Raw genomic sequence first — 18,318 nt, 5'->3', positions numbered from 1 at the left:
TTCAATAATTATTTAACTGGTACAGAGCTGGTAATAAAATATACTTATACAATGTGAATAATATAACACTAATGAATGAAATGTGTTTGAATAATAATAATAATGATGATAATAATTCCACTAAACATGGTAAACTGGATGCCAAAGAAATCAGAACTATACATGTTTAAAAATTGGAAATTCAGAAGCAGCCTGATGCCTTTGCAGATCCTCCACCTCTACCAACAACAATGCCGCCAACAATGGCTGTTAAACTCCACCCTTCCAGTCAATAGAGTTTAGTTCTGCTGCTGCACTTCCTGGTTCGTCCTTTTCCATTTGACTAAGCCTTAGGATCGGTGTGAACATTGAGCTGACGACACAAACTGCTGCAGATCAGTGAGTAAAGAACTTGTGCTTTGCTTCTTGTGGGACACATCTGTAGAAGGATAAGAAACTTTCAGTGTTGTTGAGAGGTGAAATGGCTCAGAGAGGAAGTCAGATGGATTTACAAAAATACTCCTGTTCCATCTGCTTGGATCTAATGAAGGATCCAGTGACTATTCCCTGTGGACACAGCTACTGTATGAGCTGTATCAAAGACTACTGGGATAGAGAGGATCAGAGGAGAATCCCTAGCTGCCTTCAGTGCAGGAAAGAGTTCACACCGAGGCCTGTTCTGGTGAAAAACACCATGTTAGCAGATTTAGTGGAGGATCTGAAGAAGACTGGACTCCAAACTGCTCCGGATGATCACTGCTATGCTGGACCTGAAGATGTGGCCTGTAATTTCTGCACTGGGAGGAAGATAAGAGCTGTCAAGTCCTGTTTATCGTGTTCTGCTTCTTATTGTCAGAATCACCTCCAACCTCACTATGATATTTCTGGACTGAAGAAGCACAAGCAGGTGAATCCCTCCAAGAACCTCCAGGAGAACATCTGCTCTCATCATGATCAGGTGATGAAGATCTTCTGTCGTACTGATCAGCAGTGTATCTGTTATCTCTGCACTATGGATGAACATAAAGGCCATGAAGCAGTCCCAGCTGCAGCAGAAAGGACTGAGAAGCAGAAGGAGCTCCAGGTGAGACGACAACAAATCCAGCAGAGAATCCAGGACCAAGAGAAAGATGTGAAGCTGCTTCAACAGGAGGTGGAGGCCATTAATGTTTCTGCTGATAAAGCAGTGGAGGACAGTGAGAAGATCTTCACTGAGATGATCCGTCTCATCCAGGAAAGAAGGTCTGATGTGAAGCAGCAGATCAGATCCCAGCAGGAAACTGAAGTGAGTCGAGTCAAAGAGCTTCAGGAGAAGCTGGAGCAGGAGATCACTGAGCTGAAGAGGAAAGACGCTGAGCTGAAGCAGCTCTCAGAAACAGAGGATCACAGCCAGTTTCTCCTCAACTATCCCTCACTGTCAGCACTCAGTGAGTCTACACACTCACCCAGCATCAATATTCGTCCTCTGAGATACTTTGATTTTGTGACCACAACTGTGTCAGAGTTCAGAGAGAAACTGCATGACATCCTGAGAGACACATGGACACATATCTCATTGACAGTCACTGAAGTGGAGGTTCTACTATCAGAGCCAGAACCAGAGACCAGAGATGGATTCCGAAAATATTCACAGGAAATCACTCTGAATCCAAATACAGCAAACAAGAAGCTGATATTATCTGAAGGGAACAGGAAAGTGACATTTAAGGACAAACAAGAACAGTCTTATCCTGATCATCCAGACAGATTTACTGATTGGCTTCAGGTTCTGAGTAGAGAGAGTCTGACTGGTCGTTGTTACTGGGAGGTGGAGTGGAGAGGAGAAGGAGTTTATGTAGCAGTTTCATACAAGAACATCAGCAGAGCAGGAAGATTGGGTGACTGTAGATTTGGACTAAATGACAAATCTTGGTCACTATACTGTTACAAAAGGGGTTTCTTGTTTTATCACAATAACACTAAAACTCACATATTCCGTCCAGTTTCCTCCAGAGTAGGAGTGTACCTGGATCACAGAGCAGGTATTCTGTCTTTCTACAGCGTCTCTGAAACCATGACTCTCCTCCACAGAGTCCAGACCACCTTCACTCAGCCTCTATATGCTGGAACTGGGGTTGATCTGTATCTCAAATCCTGGCTTCATGATGCATCCTCTGGTGAATTTGTTAAACTAAAATAGTCAGAACTGATCTGAGATCCAGTTGGCTAAAACGTGTATTTGAGTTTCTTTAATATCCATCACGAATCAAGAAGTTTTATTGTCGGACAAAACTACTTGTTTTGTCCGGCTAGGTAAAACCTGAAGGATTTACCTAGCCTGTTTCTTATTATGAATATAGAAAAATGAGGTAGGCTACTGCGATTTTATGTTTTTCTGTATGTTTGTTAATGTATGAATAGAAAAAATTAAGCTTTTAATGTTAGCTATGAAGCTTGTTACAGTCTAGTCAAACTAAAGAAGTCTAGTCAAAGATTTACTTAACTTATTCCTTTGTTAATACAAAGATTTTTTCTTTTCCTATTTAATATTTCCCTCTCTAATATTTTTCCAATCATGTACAGCACTTTTAATCATACTGTTACTGAAAAGTGCTATATAACTATACTTGCTGTGCCTTCCCTGGCCTTATTGCCATTATGTGTTACTACAGTGACATTTTTAGTGAGGCAGTCACCAGCTCAGAATGCACATAGTTACACCTAACATGCAGACACAACAAGACATAATATTCTTTCTTTGTTTCTTTTTATAAAAGTTGATTGCACTGATCAATCGCACCACTGCGTGGTTATGCTTATCATTTTTGCTGTAAACTCATTGCTGTCAATTCTTTAGTGCTCAGAGATTAGGGGGCGTTTGTGCAATAAAGTCATGAGGAAAAATTACACTTAGTTGTAAGCCAAGAAATTTGAGACTTTTACAGGCACCAAGGAACTGCCCCCCCCCCCCTCCAGCAGGTTGCTGTTGCTATGAAGCCAAGCTACCCCAGACTTATCTTCCTTTTGCCAGTGGACCCACAAGGAGGAGAGACGAGTCCATGCTGTGGAGACCAGTCATCAATGTGGGCCGCATGGGGCTCAGAGACTCACAAGCATCTGCAGGGTCGACCAAACTGTGTAAAGTCTGCTTTCTGTGAAACTAACATCAGAATCAAATCAGTGCTGGTCTGTCTAAGCCAGGGGTGTCAAACTCATTTTGGTTGAGGGGCCTCATACATCTAAATTCATTGCAAGATTAAATAGAACTAATAAATGTGGACTTGTTGTTGATTTTTATATTAAATTAATTTCACTTTTACACAATACATTATGAATAACCTCAGTGTTTTTAAGAAAAGTATGTGCAATTTCAACAATACTTTTACTCAGTTAAACATTTACTTAAGTGCATTATGCATAAGAACTGATCACAGTGATTATACAATGTTGAAAAACATTTATTCACATTTTTTGGAACTTAAAAACACTGTCCTACATGACAAAATACATCAAACAGATAAAAATTAAGAAATGATTTAAATTTTTCCACACCTGAAGCTTAATCTGCTAATTAAAACACAGCGCCCCTCGTGGACAATATAGGAACTGCATATTTTCAATTAAACGATGTACATGTTTTTTTCAATAATTGTTTTATCATTCTCTTCCTTTTATCTCCTCTTTCTTTCACCTTTTGGGTTTTTTTTCTTCTTGTTCTTCCTTTCCTCTCCTACTTTCCCATTTTAGTGTCCATATCATTTGAGATATTCCCCACATGAATCATAATAAAACTATTCACATTCATAAATCAAGCGGAGCACTATGGCAAAAGCAGTACTGCTCCACTTGTGAAAATCAAATCTGATGAGCTCTTTTTGACATTAAGACAAAAATTCTTATTGCCACAATGACAGACAGGACACTGGGGAAAAATCATTTTTATAATGATAATGCATTTAGCCACAGGGCCGGACTAAATTGTTCGGCGGGCCGGATCCGGCCCGCGGGCCGTATGTTCGACACCCCTGGTCTAAGCTGTGTATGAGGAAGCTGATCTGGGAGCCGAGCCATGTTGCGACACCCCTTCACAGACATAGTGATAGAGTTAAGTTTAATAACCCTTTTATCCTGGAAAGAAAACCAACACAAACACAAGTTTAGACTCTTCCTTCCGAAAGAGGGCAGAAGGGCCAGAAACGTGAGGCTTGTTCCATCACAGTCTCGGATCCATCTGCGCTGGTTACCTCCGTCTCTTTGCCTTTATTATCAGACATCAAAGAAAGGGCAAGAGGAGTCAGGAGTTCACAACATGGGGGTTAAGAAACAAAAGAAAAGGCAAGGGGTGTTTCACAACATGGGGTTGGCACACAAGGAGGTGTAGCATTAACATATACAGCAAGACATTCCTTGTCTGGGAGAAACTTCTGTTTCTTCCTGTGTGAAGTTAAAAGAGTTGAACATTCCTTAATAAAAAGAAAATTACATTCACATTTCGTTAACACATAGCACCTGCATGAAGGAGCCGCCTCTTCACAGCCATATTTCAGGCGAGCTGAAACGTGGATTGATTCTATGATTAACCCGGTATTCTGGCTGAATATTGGGTCCTGCATATTTGTTGCATGACAGAAACCTTCAGCAGAACCAGGCTCAGTGTGAACGGCCATCTGCAATGACCGACTGGGGGTTAGACATGGCCCTAATGTTTAAGACGACAGGGACCATTCACACAATAAGAACCAAGGAGTACCTATCTGGGCGTACGTTCTATGTGGAGAAAAAAGGAAAAAGGTAATGCCAGTACTCACTCTGTTATGGGTTCATCTAGGAGAGAAACAGCTAAGATAGATTCTGAGCTAGTTTTCAGCTCTAGAAGATCAAAGTGAACACATACAGTTAGAAACAGGGCTGAACACTGAAAGACAGAGCCAAATGTATCATTTATAGAAGGAGAACATTAAGTTATTGGCAACAGTTGCTCAGCTGACCCCCCCCCCCCCCCCTAGGTTTGTGTCACGGATTGGGAGAGAACAAAATATTAAGTTGAAAAAAGAAAGAAAAATTGAACAATCTTAACTTTGATCTCCTGAAATGTATTTTGTATTGCCTTGCCTGACATAGATACGCATTCATTGTTTATGAACCTGAAGTGTTCTGATCAAAAATTATTTGTATGCATGGTAACCTTTTAAAGTGACATTCTGCTAGTTTAAAGTTATAATTTTAAATAAAACGATACATTTATTAAATATGCAATGTGTTTTTTTTCTTGTTTTTTTTTTTTACTTTCCTAGCATTTATGCTAATAATTAGGATTGTTCCGATTTGTTTTCAGCAGCTGGTCCTTCAGGAAGAATATTCTTCATCTGTTTTTTTTTAAACTGCTGTGAAATATTCATAAATGCTAAAAACCATGTAATTCAGTTTAATTCACTTTCCTAATGTTAAATACATTAGATATTCAGTATATGATAACCATTTAGCATCTGCTTCACAGCACAAAACAAAAATTCACTGTTTCTCATACAACAGTATAAACTTCTATTTCACTGAGTTGATCCCTGGAGCAGGAGGAAGATGAAGCTGGTGAGTGAACAGATGAGGCAGCTGGAGGCAGAAAGCTTTTCTGCTAGAGGCAGAGCAGAGGGGCAACACTGGCTCCACCTAGAGGAGAGGAATTTTCCCGATGCAGTCGCCTCAGATCACTGGATCCTCACACCCTTCAGCACGTAGGTTTTTTCTTGCTGCTGTTATAATGATTCCACAGGCATTACCTGCTTTAACGTTACCTCTGCAGAATTTTCTGCTATGTGCAAGGAGGTTTCTATGGCCTTACCATTTTAACCTTGATTTGAAGGAGGAAACACTTAGACATCATCTAAAGTAAGGGGAGAGATTAATGTGTTTTCTGTGCAGAGCTCCACACATATACACAGTGCGAACCTCTTGGGGGCCCTAAGCAGAATTTGATTTGGGGGCCCCCCTCCCACCACACATAATCACCTATGTTAGAAGATTATTGACACAAATGTCACGCTATCATGTTATAGCGAATATTATAAAAGAATACTGTGAGGTTATGTATCAATACAAAATAAATAAATAAACGATACTTAAAATACTTCACTCTTTTATTAAAACTTCTGAATACAAACTGTCATAAAACATATTAAATAAATTATTTTATCATTCATTCATTCATTCATTTGTATCACTTACTTCATTCATCCATCCATTTTCTTACTCACTTTATCCCTCATGGGGTTGCGAGGGGTGCTGGTGCCTATCTCCATTTATATAATTTGTTTAAGTTATTTAATTGTTAAAAAAAAGAAAGAAAGAAAGAAAACGTTTGGGGGGCCCCCTGGTGGCCAGGGGTGGCCGCGTAGTTGGCTTATGCCCCCGGCCAGCCTTGCATATACATGTATGTAGATATGGCTGTGACTGATCTCTGTTTGGAATATAAAAACGTGTAATCCAAACGTTGAAGACACTTCTTTGAAACACTGGAACTTTATGGTTTACTGACTGTCAGACTGTGCTGGGCAAAGGTCAAAGATAAGAGCAAAACTTCTCTCCTTGGTGGACTTAGACTTTCTGGTTAACTGGACAACACCCTCTGATTTCCTTTTTCAAGGAGCTCCACCCTGGTCTTTCAATCCAAGGACACCATTACCGACCTCCACTGATTTCTTGTGAAGGCCAAGAAGCCTAGAAATATCCAAAAGTTTGATCAATTCATCCACTACAGACTGATTCTAAATGAGCTTAAGTCCTGTTCTATGTGCTTAAAGGCACATGTCGCAGTTTCTGAGGTTCAGTACCAACTGTTATCAGAGTGCTCAGATTTCTTTGAGAATGTTTGAATAATACAAAAAGACAAGCTCTCTTTTGTAGCACGTAGCATATAACTTTGCAACGCATTAATTTTAAATATCAAATCTGGAAACGTCATTCCCAGCAGCCTTGGTAGTTAATTTAAACTGGTTGTTTTTTTAGTCCAGGCATGATTTCCAGAAATAAATAAAAGGGTCAGGAGTCATGGAAAAAAGCTTTTCCAGACAGTAACAGGAATGGATTCTTATTGGATCGTGTAGCTGAACAGAGTCATATGTCATTGTTGTATCCCCAAAACAGCCACAGTTCCTTTCAGGTGTCCTTTGACTCTTGGACTTCATAAACAGCCTAAAAGTAATTGCAGGAGAAGCAGATTGTTTAACAGGCCATGGTAAAAACATAAACCTTCATGTAGGAACAATTTGTTGCGGCGGATAATCAGGACTTCAGGTCAGCATTGAAGAGATGCCGGCAAGTATGAAAGGGAAGCTGCCAAAACACCATTAAGGGTGTTATCAGATGTTGAACGGACATTATAAATGTTCTTATCAGCCCTATTAATAAGCCATTTGTAACAGTGCTAAAGGTCAGGAAGCAAGGGGGGGGGGGGGGGGGGGGGGGTTTACCTATCCTCCAGAGTTAGCAGAAGACAGAAGATCCTCCTCCACAGCCTGGATGCTGAAAGTTATACCACATCTGTGCAACTCTGCATCAAGAACAAGCTATAGACATGGTAAAAGAGTTGAGTTTGGTAGGTGAATTGAATTTACCGTGGATGTCCTGAGTTAAACTGGAAAATGTAATTGAAGTCCAGGAATCTCAAAGTAAGAACATTCCTAAATTCTTTCTAATTTACTCAAAGGAAAATAATCAAATCCATTTGGTTTGCAGCAATTTAAATAAAACCACTGTTGAAAAAATATTTTTTACTAAAATAAGCTTAACTTATGACTTTGTATGACTGCGATTGCACAGTAGCTGCCTAACTCACAGAAGCCTCTGTGCAGTTTTAGAGAGGGAGACGCTCAGAGAACTCGGACTGAGAAGGCCATTGCTGGAAAACCAGATGGTTTAAAAGGCAGTGTTTTCCTTTTTTAGAACAAAGAAGCTACGTTACATCCTCTTGAGACACATTTGCCATTCTGTAAACTGTTATCAGTTATCTTAATAAATGCTTTATGTATGAAGACCATTGATCTTCTTCTTGATAATCCAGGAAAATACTCCCCCTCCCCCACAACAGTATCCGATATAAGCGTAAAGGAATAAAGCATCTAAACTCAACTTGGTAACACATTTTACTAAAGAGGAAATATATCTGTGTGAGACAGATGATAAATATGACTAATAGAAACGAAACTGGTTTAGCAGGTTCCAAACGTTCTGCCCAGCCTTAAACCCATTTAACCTAAAACAAGTCGCAACAACATCAAGCTGGCTGTAGATGCTGAAAAGCAGTTTACTGAATTTGAATTAAATGAACGGATCCTGAATATTGTCAGCTGTCAGTCAGGTTTATAATTCCTCATAAACACTTGATCGGTAATCTCTACCTTATCAGGGAGTTTACTGTACGACAGTAAACTCTGTTCTGCAGAGCAGCAATGCCGATAATAGCCCCTCCCATCTGTCAGGAAGAGGAGAACGAGTGGGAAACATTAGTTTTCCCTGACGGAACCGACGACCAGAACAACTGAGAGACGGCACAGCAGAGAAACCAGATGGATTCTGCAAAGTTATCTTGTTGTATTTGTCTGGACCTACTGAAGGATCCGGTGACTATTCCCTGTGGACACAGCTACTGTATGAACTGCATTAAAGAACACTGGGATGGAGAGGATCAGAGGAGAAGCTACAGCTGCCCTCAGTGCAGGGAGACCTTCACACCAAGGCCCTTCTTGAAGAAGAACGTCATGTTGGCAGAGTTAGTGGAGGATCTGAAGAAGACTGGACTCCAAGCTGCTCCTGCTGATCGCTGCTATGCTGGACCTGAAGATGTGGCCTGTGACGTCTGCACTGGGAAGGAAGATGAAAGCTGTTAAATCCTGTCTGGTCTGCTTGGCCTCTTTCTGTGAGAAACACCTCCAGCCTCACTATGACTCTTTAGCTTTCAGGAAACACAAACTCGTGGAGGTTCCTGCAAAGCCCCAGCAGAACATCCGCTCTCGTCACGATGAGATGAGGAAGATTTTACGTGATAAATATAAAAAAGACCTAGCCGCGGCAGAAAGGACTGACGAGCAGAAGGAGGTTAAGGTGAGTCGACAGCAAGTCCGAGAGAAAGACGTGAAGCTGCTTCGGCAGCAGGTGGGGGCCGTCCGTGTCTCCGCTGATAACGTAGAGCACAGTAAAGCTGCACCTCCCTCCTCTGTCAACAAGGCGGTGAAAAACAGGCCTCTCTCAGTGCCGACACCTCCTGACCCAGCCCCTGCCCCGGGCTGTGCTGTCTCTTCAGACATGAAGAAACTGCAGCAGAGAGAGAAAATCATCAAGTACTTCGACAAAGACAAACCAGCGCCTGTTATCACCTCCGGTTCGTCGAAGGTTTGTGGGAAATGTGGCGAGGCTCTGTCCAGCACTCAGACGGCTCTGAAGGCCCTGGACAAAGTCTTCCACGCCAGCTGCTTCTGTTGCATGAGCTGCTGTCGCCCCCTGCAGGGCTTGCCGTTCTATGACAGGGAAGGCTCGCCACAATGTGAGCGTTGCTACAAGAATTCCCTGCCTGCGTGCTCTCGATGTGGAGAGAAAATCACCGACTGTCTGCTGAAGGCAATGGGAAGGTGTTTCCATCCCCGATGCTTCCTCTGCAGCACCTGCTCCTGCAAACTGGAGGGAGGTCCCTTTGTTGCAGGTGAAGACAACCAGCCCTACTGTGTCCAGGATTACCACAGGCGTTTCTCTCCTCTGTGTGAGAGCTGCAAGGAGCCTATTATTCCAGCTCCAGGCAGTGAGGAGATGGTGAAAGTGGTGGCTCTAGACAAGAACTTCCATGTCAAGTGTTACCGATGTGAGGACTGTGCTCGCCCACTTTCTCTTGAAGGGGATAAATGCTCAGGTTATCCTCTGGATGGCAGGATCCTGTGCATCAAGTGCTGCAGCAAGAGAACCAAGCAGTGATTGGCTGCTGCAACATCTATAAGATGGACCATATTTAAAAACACATCAGTTGTTGGTTCCCCTTTGTAGCAAAGCTTTATGAAATATGTGTACAAGCGTGTTCACTGGAGCACTCGGAGCAGTAACCCCCACTCTGTGGATACCTGGAGAAACATCAGACATCTCAGTCCGGGAGATCTTAGGAACAGCTAAGATCTTAAGAAGATCCCTTAAGCTCACAGGCCTCTGGTGGAGGACCTGAGCTTGAGAAACGGAGAACCATCCACCTGCTCAGGAGTATGAGGGGTGGGTGAGAGACCCGTTTATATATAAGATTTTTGCTGGTCTGATGCAATATTAATATCTTAAATGTTCGGTTTTTATTAGCTGGAAGTGTGTAAAAGTCATAATTAACAGAAATAAATGATCCACCATGGCTGAATTGTCATTTATTTAGGGACAGTGTTAAATGTTAATTGTTGACACCTCTAAAACTGTATCTGTGTTTCCAGGAGTGATTTGCTTGAAGAATTCCTCTGTTCATTTACTTGTGAAATCTCAGGACCTCTGAAGGGTTTCTGTATTTAATTTAATTGTAATAAACACTAAGGTTGTGTTTATTGTGCATGATTAAGCCAGTAAAAAAAACAACAACAAAAAAACAATAAACTCCCCAAATAATAAACGGCCCAAATAATAAATCAGGGTGTACCAAATCAACCAGAATTTTATTCAGTAAAATTTTATACCCAAACAGAAAAACATACTGTATGTTTTTGACAAAATATCAATTTTGATAGTTTAAGAATTTGATATAATTTTCTAAAGTGCATCACTCACAATTTGTTTAACTGTTTTTGACAACTTTATATTATAATAAACGCTTCTCATATCTACTGATATTCAACATCTTCTGAAATCCTGTGTTGCTGTAAAGAACACCACAAGAAATCCCCTGTGACTGTTATTTATAAATGTAATTTTAATTTAAAGAACTCAGCAGTCCCCAACATCCTAAATCCAAACCCAGCACCTCTAGTTCACTACTTTTTCTTTTAATTTCTGCAATTGGTTCAATCCAAAATCTAATCTTTGTCTACTAAAATAACGACTGATGTCCTGATTGAAGCTGATCATGATAATTACAGTTTCCTTCAGCTCACCTGCACATTGATTTGAACCACATTGGTCTGATAAAGCAAATAAAATAAAATAAAAACATAAATAAATGTAAATTTGATCATCTTAGTTGATCAACGTTCTCCATTGCTCCATGGATGAATAGAACCAGGTGGGGGCAGCAGCCAAACAAACTTATCAGAGTAACAACTTCAACAGAAAAAAAACAGATGACAAAGCAGCTCCATACAGACAGTTGGGCTGCATCTGAAATGGTCTAATTGGTGAGAACTCTGCAGCCAAAGTGGAGGAGCGTCAGCAGTCGCCATGATAGGTGCTAATAGTGCAGTCAGTAATGAACAAGGTAGGAAGAGTATGCTTCCTATCATGGTTCCTTTACCAAAGGGAGCTGGTGTGTCCCTCACTGGCACTAAGGAGCCATAAGGAATCCCACAATCCTTTGTGTGACATGACACATCATTATGGGTGGAGTTTAGCAATGTCAGATCAATCGGTAACACTAGTACTATTTACAGTGACATTATTGCTTCACGTGTACTGTGTGTGGCACATGAAAATACACACGCCTTCATATGTAGTCGAGAGATTTAGCTGTACAATACATTTGTCTGACTCACATTTTTTTGTAGCTCTTTTTCAAAAGGCTGTAGGCCCGGATTTGACTAGCATCAGCTGATTTAGGACAGCCTTTAACTTGTATGTTATTACGCGATGGAAACGGACATGGAGAAAGCTAGTCAAATCTGGGCTAACAGCCTTCTGTAAAAGAACTACAAAAAAAACGCAAGTTAAACAAATGTAGCGAACAGTTGAAGCTCTCTATCACACAAACCAAAGCAAATGAAGGCCTATGCATTTGCATGTGTCACACAAATACATACATTTGAAGTAATAACGTCACTGTAAATAGTACTATTATTGCCAACTGACCTAGCATTGCTTCACTTACTTACTCCACTTTGGCTAAAGAGTCCTTACCAATTAGACCTTTACAGACACAGCCATAGACTCGAGACACAATCTCACAACCACTAAAGGAGGAGGAGGGGTCAGTGAAACAGTGCCCCGTAGAGTCGTGGAAAATGGTGTAATACCTTTCTTTGTTTTTTTTAGCTTTGCTTGCTTATATTGTGATAAGACGGCCTCTTGTTCTTCCGGTTTCAATCACTACAGCCGGCCTCACCCAGTTCACAGATTTGGCAGCAAAGGAAGAAAACAATTATCGGAGACAAAACACTTGAAATATACATTTATTTATTACAATTGGAATTCCAAGGGGAGACACACACTTACAAGCACTGTCATAAAGCTCACGTAGTATAACCGGGAGTCCATCCGCCCATGCCTGTTGTAAGGTAGTGTCTCCTCAAAACCGCCCAGGGTGCATTTTTTTGATAGCTGGCCTGCCCCTCACGAAATGCTTGTGGAGGATGGCTACAGTCACATAGACTGTAAACGACTAGAAAGGGGAGGAGAACAGTCACAGTATGCTTCTTTGCTTCATAGTGTTATTCGGCTTGGGTTGTCATGGGACTGTTCCTTTGTTCACCATTTTCAGTTTGACCTGTTGTTGCCTTTTCTACTGTTTATCGGTGTAGCGGTGCTGGAGGACCAGAGCTAGTTTAGTGAACTCCTCTGTTTGACTTGCGTTTCAGGAAACTAATCTACTCTGGTGTAACTCCATGGTGAGGAACAGTTTAAGTACAATTAAAAAATATGAGGGCTCCTGGACGAGCTAACCATTATATTAATCTTAGTGCAGATGGCTATAAATGTGAGTTACTTTCACTCACAAACTTAAATTTTACAAAAATGCGGAATTTAGATTGAAGGGAACAAGCTTTTCAGGATCCGTTCAAAGAACCTGGTAATTGTCCTATACTTTGTTCAACTTAGTGAACCGAGTAAAACAGATAAGTGAACTAAGTGAACTTCTCTATAAAATTCCAGTGTATCATCTACATAAGGTCATATTTAATAAACTCGAGACGCATTTGTAAGGTGCTCATTTGTCAGGTTAAGACTTATTGGAACAATGAATAGGAATTACAACCAGTGTTTCAGAGTGGAACAACAACCACAGCCAGCTGGATCGATGGTTGGCAGGATGTTTGACCCTACATGTATACAGTGGGCTTACAACATCATTCAGAGTTTTTGGTATGATGAGTGCTTTTTAAATTAAACACTACCTCCGGCTTGAATATCAAATTCCCTACGTACACGATCACTACACCTGCTGAGACAATGTGAATATAATCAGTTTAGCTGAAAAAAAAAATACTCCTGAGCAGTGATAGCCTCCATGGCTGAGAAATAACAGGTGACAAACAAATAAACTCCAACATCAACAAAACAACAAATGTTGTGCAATTACGCATGTTTTTAGGTTTTTTAATGTTTAATAAATAACTCTCGGTCTGTTAGGTATTGTCTGGTGAATATCAGCCCAATCAGCTGATATTAGGACAATAGTTGAAAGGAATGATTCGAGCACTGGCGATATTTTAACAGCCAACTCTCCACACATATAGAACAAATTAGTGACAACTTCTTTTCTAGTTCAATAATTTATTAACAGAAACAAATGAACACTCCAGAAAACATCACGATAGAATGTCGGTTATCTCAATTAACAGTATATTGCAGTCAACAAATCCTCTCTATTAGTTCAGTGAAACTTAAACTGAACTACTAAGCAAAGTTAGGATTAAAGAAACTAAGGAACTACGTACACAAAAAACAAAAGAAATAGTTAAAAAACCATCAACAGAATAATTCAGTTAATCCAGGATTCACTGCAGATCTAAGTTAAAGAACCAAAGTTCATCTTAAAGAATGTGGAATGAGGTTAAATTAGTTAAAATAATTTAGAAAAAAATTGGTATATGTTCAACCTATTCACAATACTAATCAAGGTTAGATAAAACATTATTTGAGGAAAAAACATCGTAAAGAAAATGTTGCTAATTAAAAAAGTCAATAACCTTTAAGACACTTGATCTTTATTAATGTAATTATTTCTCCTGGTACTAATTGAGACTTAAATTGGTAACTTGAGAAACTAGAAGGCACTGTAGCAGACGTTCAACCAGAGATGAAGTGTCCCAGTCGGTTGAGGCAGATGACCGTTCACACTGAGCCTGGTTCTGGTTCTCCTCCCTGTTAAAGGGGAGTTTTCCTCTCCACTGTCGCTTCATGCTTGCTCAGTATGAAGGATTGCTGCAAAGCCATGGACAATGCAGACGACTGTCCACTGTGGCTCTACGCTCTTTCAGGAGGAGTGAATGCTGCTTGTCAAGACTTGATGCAACCTGCTGGGTTTCCTTAGAGAGGAAACTTTTTGACCAATCTGGAGGATTTGATTGAATTTGACTTTGTGTTGTGAATTGGCGCTATATAAACAAAATTACATCGTAGCACCAATGGATGACGTTTACCAAGGCTAGTAGTAGTTATTAGGAGCTAATAGCGGCTAATCCTAGCAGAAAGTTGGACCTTGTCTAAAGGAAGTTAAAGCTATATTTTGGTGTAACTAGTGGATCAGAAAACACAAACATTAATGTCCCATCAGTGTTGAAAATTCTTATGGAAATAAAGTTTGTCGTAGCTGTAAAACACAACCGAAAACATGTCAACATATCTTTGTCTCAAGAACGCTAGCGGGCAGCATAGCCTGTTAGCTCCAGGTCTATACCTTGGTCAAATCTTGAAAACACAGTGAAAACATATTAAAGTAAACCTTTTTAACTTTCCCTGCTCATTTCTGCCAAATCTCAGCCTCTGGGGGCATTCAGTTGACTTTGTGTCAAAAAGCACTGGTTTGGGAACAAGGTCTGGGTGAGTTTTTCCCTGATCTCCGTTGGGCTGCGTTCAGCCTGTGGGGATCTCTGTGCAGCCTGTAAAGAAGTCTGTTTCCACAGGCTCAGGCAGCGTGTAAGGGGCAGGTCTCACTCCTTGTGAATCCTGGCCTGGGAACAAAAGGTTACTTAGATTTCCTGTGTGGGCCTACTTACACTTGGCAGAGGGTTGACTTTCCGCTCAGCTTTTCTCCTGCAAAACCTGAGGAAAGGTTAAGATCAAACTATTTCCATGTTGGTCTCCTGTTTAGGTTTCAATGTTGAAGCAGGCAAGCGGTACTTAGCTTAGTCCAGCCTGCACATGGATGCGGGTCTCTCAAGTGTAGACCCACAAAAGAGAAATATAAGAGGAAGAAAGCCTGGTCTTACGACTTCAGTCTTATATTTATTATTTTGGCTGATTCCCCAACACAAACAAGATGACAACAACATAATGGCAGTGGTTCTGAGCAGTAAGGAAATTACAACAGTGAGATCTCAGCAACAATTATGGAAACTGAAACTAAAATACACGTTTTAACCAACTGAATCTCAGATCAGTTCCAACCTTTTCAGTTTAACAAACTCAGCAGAGGGTCCAACATAATAAACCCCAATTCCAGCATATAGAGGCTCAGTGAACGTGGTCTGGATTCTGTGGAGGAGAGTCATGGTAGCAGATACGCTGTAGAAAGACAGAATACCTGCTCTGTGATCCAGGTACACTCCTATTCTGGAGGAAACTGGACCTGATACTGGAGTTTCAATGCAGTTGTGATAAAATGTGTAGCTGTCTGCATCACAGCGAAATGACCAGGATTTGTCATTTAGACCAAATAAACATTCCTTTGACTGTCCTGCTCTGCTGATGTTCTTGTATGAAACTGCTACAACAACTCCTCTCCCTTTCTTCTTCACCTCCCAGTAACAACGTCCAGTCAGACTCTCTCTACTCAGAACCTGAGGCCAATGGGTGAATCTGTCTGGATGATCAGGACAAGACTGTTGCTTCATTAAGGTCACTTCCCTGTTCCCCTGAGATAAGAAAAGATCCCTGTTCACTGTGTTTGGATCCAGAGTGATTTCCTGTGAATACTTTAGGAATCCAGTTCTGGTCTTTGGTTCTGACAATAAAACATCCACTTCAGTTACTTCTCGTGAAATGTTTGTCCATGTGTCTCTCAGGATGTCCTGTAGTTGATCTCTAAACTCTGACACAGCTGCTGTCACATCCTCAAAGTATCTCAGAGGACGAATATTGATGCTGGATGAGTGTGTAGACTCACTAAGTGGTGACAGTGAGGGGTAGTTGAGGAGAAACTGGTTGTGATCCTCTGTGTCTGAGAGCTGCTCCAGCTCAGCATCTTTCCTCTTCAGCTCAGTGATCTCCTGCTCCAGCTTCTCCTGAAGCTCTTTGACTCGACTCACTTCAGTTTCCTGCTGGGATCTGATCTGCTGCGTCACATCAGAGCTTCTTTTCTGGATCAGACGGATCATCTCAGTGAAGATCTTCTCACTGTCTTCCACTGCTTTATCAGCAGAGACATTGATAGCCTCCACCTCCTGTTGAAGCAGCTTCACATCTTTCTCTTGGTCCTGGATCCTCTGCTGGATTTGTTGTCGTCTCACCTGGACCTCCTTCTGCTTCTCAGCCCTTTCTGCTACAGCTGGAACTGTTTTGTGGTCTTTATGTTCATCCATTAAGCAGAGATAACAGATACACTGCTGATCAGTACGACAGAAGATCTTCATCACCTCATCATGACGAGAGCAGATGTTCTCATGGAGGTTCTTGGAGGGGTTGACCAGCTTGTGCTTCTTCAGACCAGGGACATCATGGTGAGGTTGGAGGTGATTCTGACAATAAGAAATTAAACAGACCAGACACGACTTGGCAGCCTTCATCTTCCTCTCCTTGCAGACATCACAGGCCACATCTTCAGGTCGAGCATTGCAGTGATCATCTGGAGTAGCTTGGAGTCCAGTCTTCTTGAGATCCTCCACCAACTCTGATAACATCATATCTATCTCCAGAACAGGCCTCGGTATGAACTCTTTCCTGCACTGAGGGCAGCTAGGGATTCTCCTCTGATCCTCTCCATCCCAGAAGCCTTTAATGCAGCTCATACAGTAGCTGTGTCCACAGGGAATAGTCACCGGATCCTTGAGTAGATCCAAACAGATGGAACAGGAAAATTTTTGTGAATCCATCTGACTTCCTCTCTTTGCCCTTTCACTTCTCAACTTCTCAAATTTCTATTCGTCTTGTAGATATGTCCAAAAACAAGCCAAATACCAGTTTGTTACTCACTGATCTGCAGCAGTTTGTGTCATGAGCAAGGTGATCACACCGCTCCCAAAGCTGCTAGACATCTGAAACAGGAGAGCCAGGAAGAGCAGCAGCAGAACTAAACTCTGTGTTCAGTAGCAGGGAGGAGATTAAATGCAGTTGATGTTGGGAGGGGCGGAAGATGTCCAATGGCTTAAGACTGCAATGATTATAGAGAAGAAACAAGAAGAGTGTGATAAGGAAAGTTCCTGGAAAGATTTATTCAATTGTTTTACACTGATTAGAATATTCAAAGTGGAACACCTCTAAAGTAACTAAGTAAAATAGCATCTGGCACAAATGGCACAAAGAACAATAAGCCTACTGCTTATTGTTATGATTTCCTTCTGTAAAATTTATTTATTCTCGGTATTAGTTGTGGCCTCAACAAACCCATGCCACTAAATGCCAACTATATTATCTTATCCTTTTTCTGGAAATATGTCAGTATCTTCAAAAATGCAATATTTTGACTAGTCTACCCAAGGTCTCTGCGTAAACAAGTTTGATATCAGAATGTTCCATCAGGCAACGTGAGCCTTATAAAAAAATTTGAGAAATGCAAAAAGTCAGCAGGCTTGGACATGTAGAGTCTACTGGAGGGCAACAAAAGCAATCTCTCTTCTTCCATCACACAGCAGGGATAGATATGGATATGAGAGGACAGAGGCTGAAAGAGAAAGCAAAAAGAAGAAACAAGCAATGTTGTGAGAACATTTCATTCCACTAGGCACTTATAAGTGTCAATTTTAGTACTTTGAATAATTTAATACTACATGAGCAGGTTTTGCACATACAATGTAATGTTAAAATTCAATACTGATAAATTTTAACCCCTTAAGCCCAGAGGGTTTCAGGAGTAATTTCCGCCTGAAATTACGTGTCAGGATCCCTGGACATGGACTTAATTAGTTCATCAGACTCACCTGCATTAATTCCCACCTGTATTTAAGTTCCGCGTGTTTTTTACCTCATTGTCGGGTCATCCTGTCCTATTTGCTCATGTTGAGACCCTGTTTCCGAGCCTGTGTTGAATCTTTTTTTCACCTCAGTGAGATCCTGTTTTTCTTGTACATTCCGTAAGTTACCTCCATGAAAGACTCATTTTCACCATGCTCC

At 41.1% G+C, this 18,318-nt stretch overlaps 3 protein-coding genes across 3 annotated transcripts; 2 read left to right on the top strand and 1 right to left on the bottom strand.

The window, feature by feature from the left end:
- Positions 1-339: 339 nt before the first annotated feature.
- LOC118565827 (tripartite motif-containing protein 16-like) lies at positions 340-2,270 on the top strand. Its single transcript, XM_036146859.1, has one exon. It carries the CDS (start codon positions 461-463, stop codon positions 2,156-2,158), a length of 1,698 nt encoding a protein of 565 aa, XP_036002752.1. The 5' UTR covers positions 340-460; the 3' UTR covers positions 2,159-2,270.
- A 6,386-nt stretch (positions 2,271-8,656) lies between these two features.
- LOC105921922 (zyxin) lies at positions 8,657-10,510 on the top strand. Its single transcript, XM_012857795.3, has one exon. It carries the CDS (start codon positions 8,776-8,778, stop codon positions 9,910-9,912), a length of 1,137 nt encoding a protein of 378 aa, XP_012713249.3. The 5' UTR covers positions 8,657-8,775; the 3' UTR covers positions 9,913-10,510.
- A 3,966-nt stretch (positions 10,511-14,476) lies between these two features.
- Positions 14,477-17,313, bottom strand: LOC105921923 (tripartite motif-containing protein 16). Its single transcript, XM_036146862.1, has one exon. It carries the CDS (start codon positions 17,079-17,081, stop codon positions 15,423-15,425), a length of 1,659 nt encoding a protein of 552 aa, XP_036002755.1. The 5' UTR covers positions 17,082-17,313; the 3' UTR covers positions 14,477-15,422.
- Positions 17,314-18,318: the final 1,005 nt, after the last annotated feature.

This window comes from Fundulus heteroclitus, chromosome 14 (assembly GCF_011125445.2).
Source record: "Fundulus heteroclitus isolate FHET01 chromosome 14, MU-UCD_Fhet_4.1, whole genome shotgun sequence".
Taxonomy (NCBI): Eukaryota; Metazoa; Chordata; class Actinopteri; order Cyprinodontiformes; family Fundulidae; genus Fundulus; species Fundulus heteroclitus.
This window is presented reverse-complemented; position numbering and strand designations above follow the sequence as displayed.

Bases quoted from the DNA above. Each gene is read 5' to 3' on its own strand.
- LOC105921922 (XM_012857795.3), top strand. From the start codon at position 8,776: ATGCTGGACCTGAAGATGTGGCCTGTGACGTCTGCACTGGGAAGGAAG.
- LOC105921923 (XM_036146862.1), bottom strand. From the start codon at position 17,081: ATGGATTCACAAAAATTTTCCTGTTCCATCTGTTTGGATCTACTCAAG.
- LOC118565827 (XM_036146859.1), top strand. From the start codon at position 461: ATGGCTCAGAGAGGAAGTCAGATGGATTTACAAAAATACTCCTGTTCC.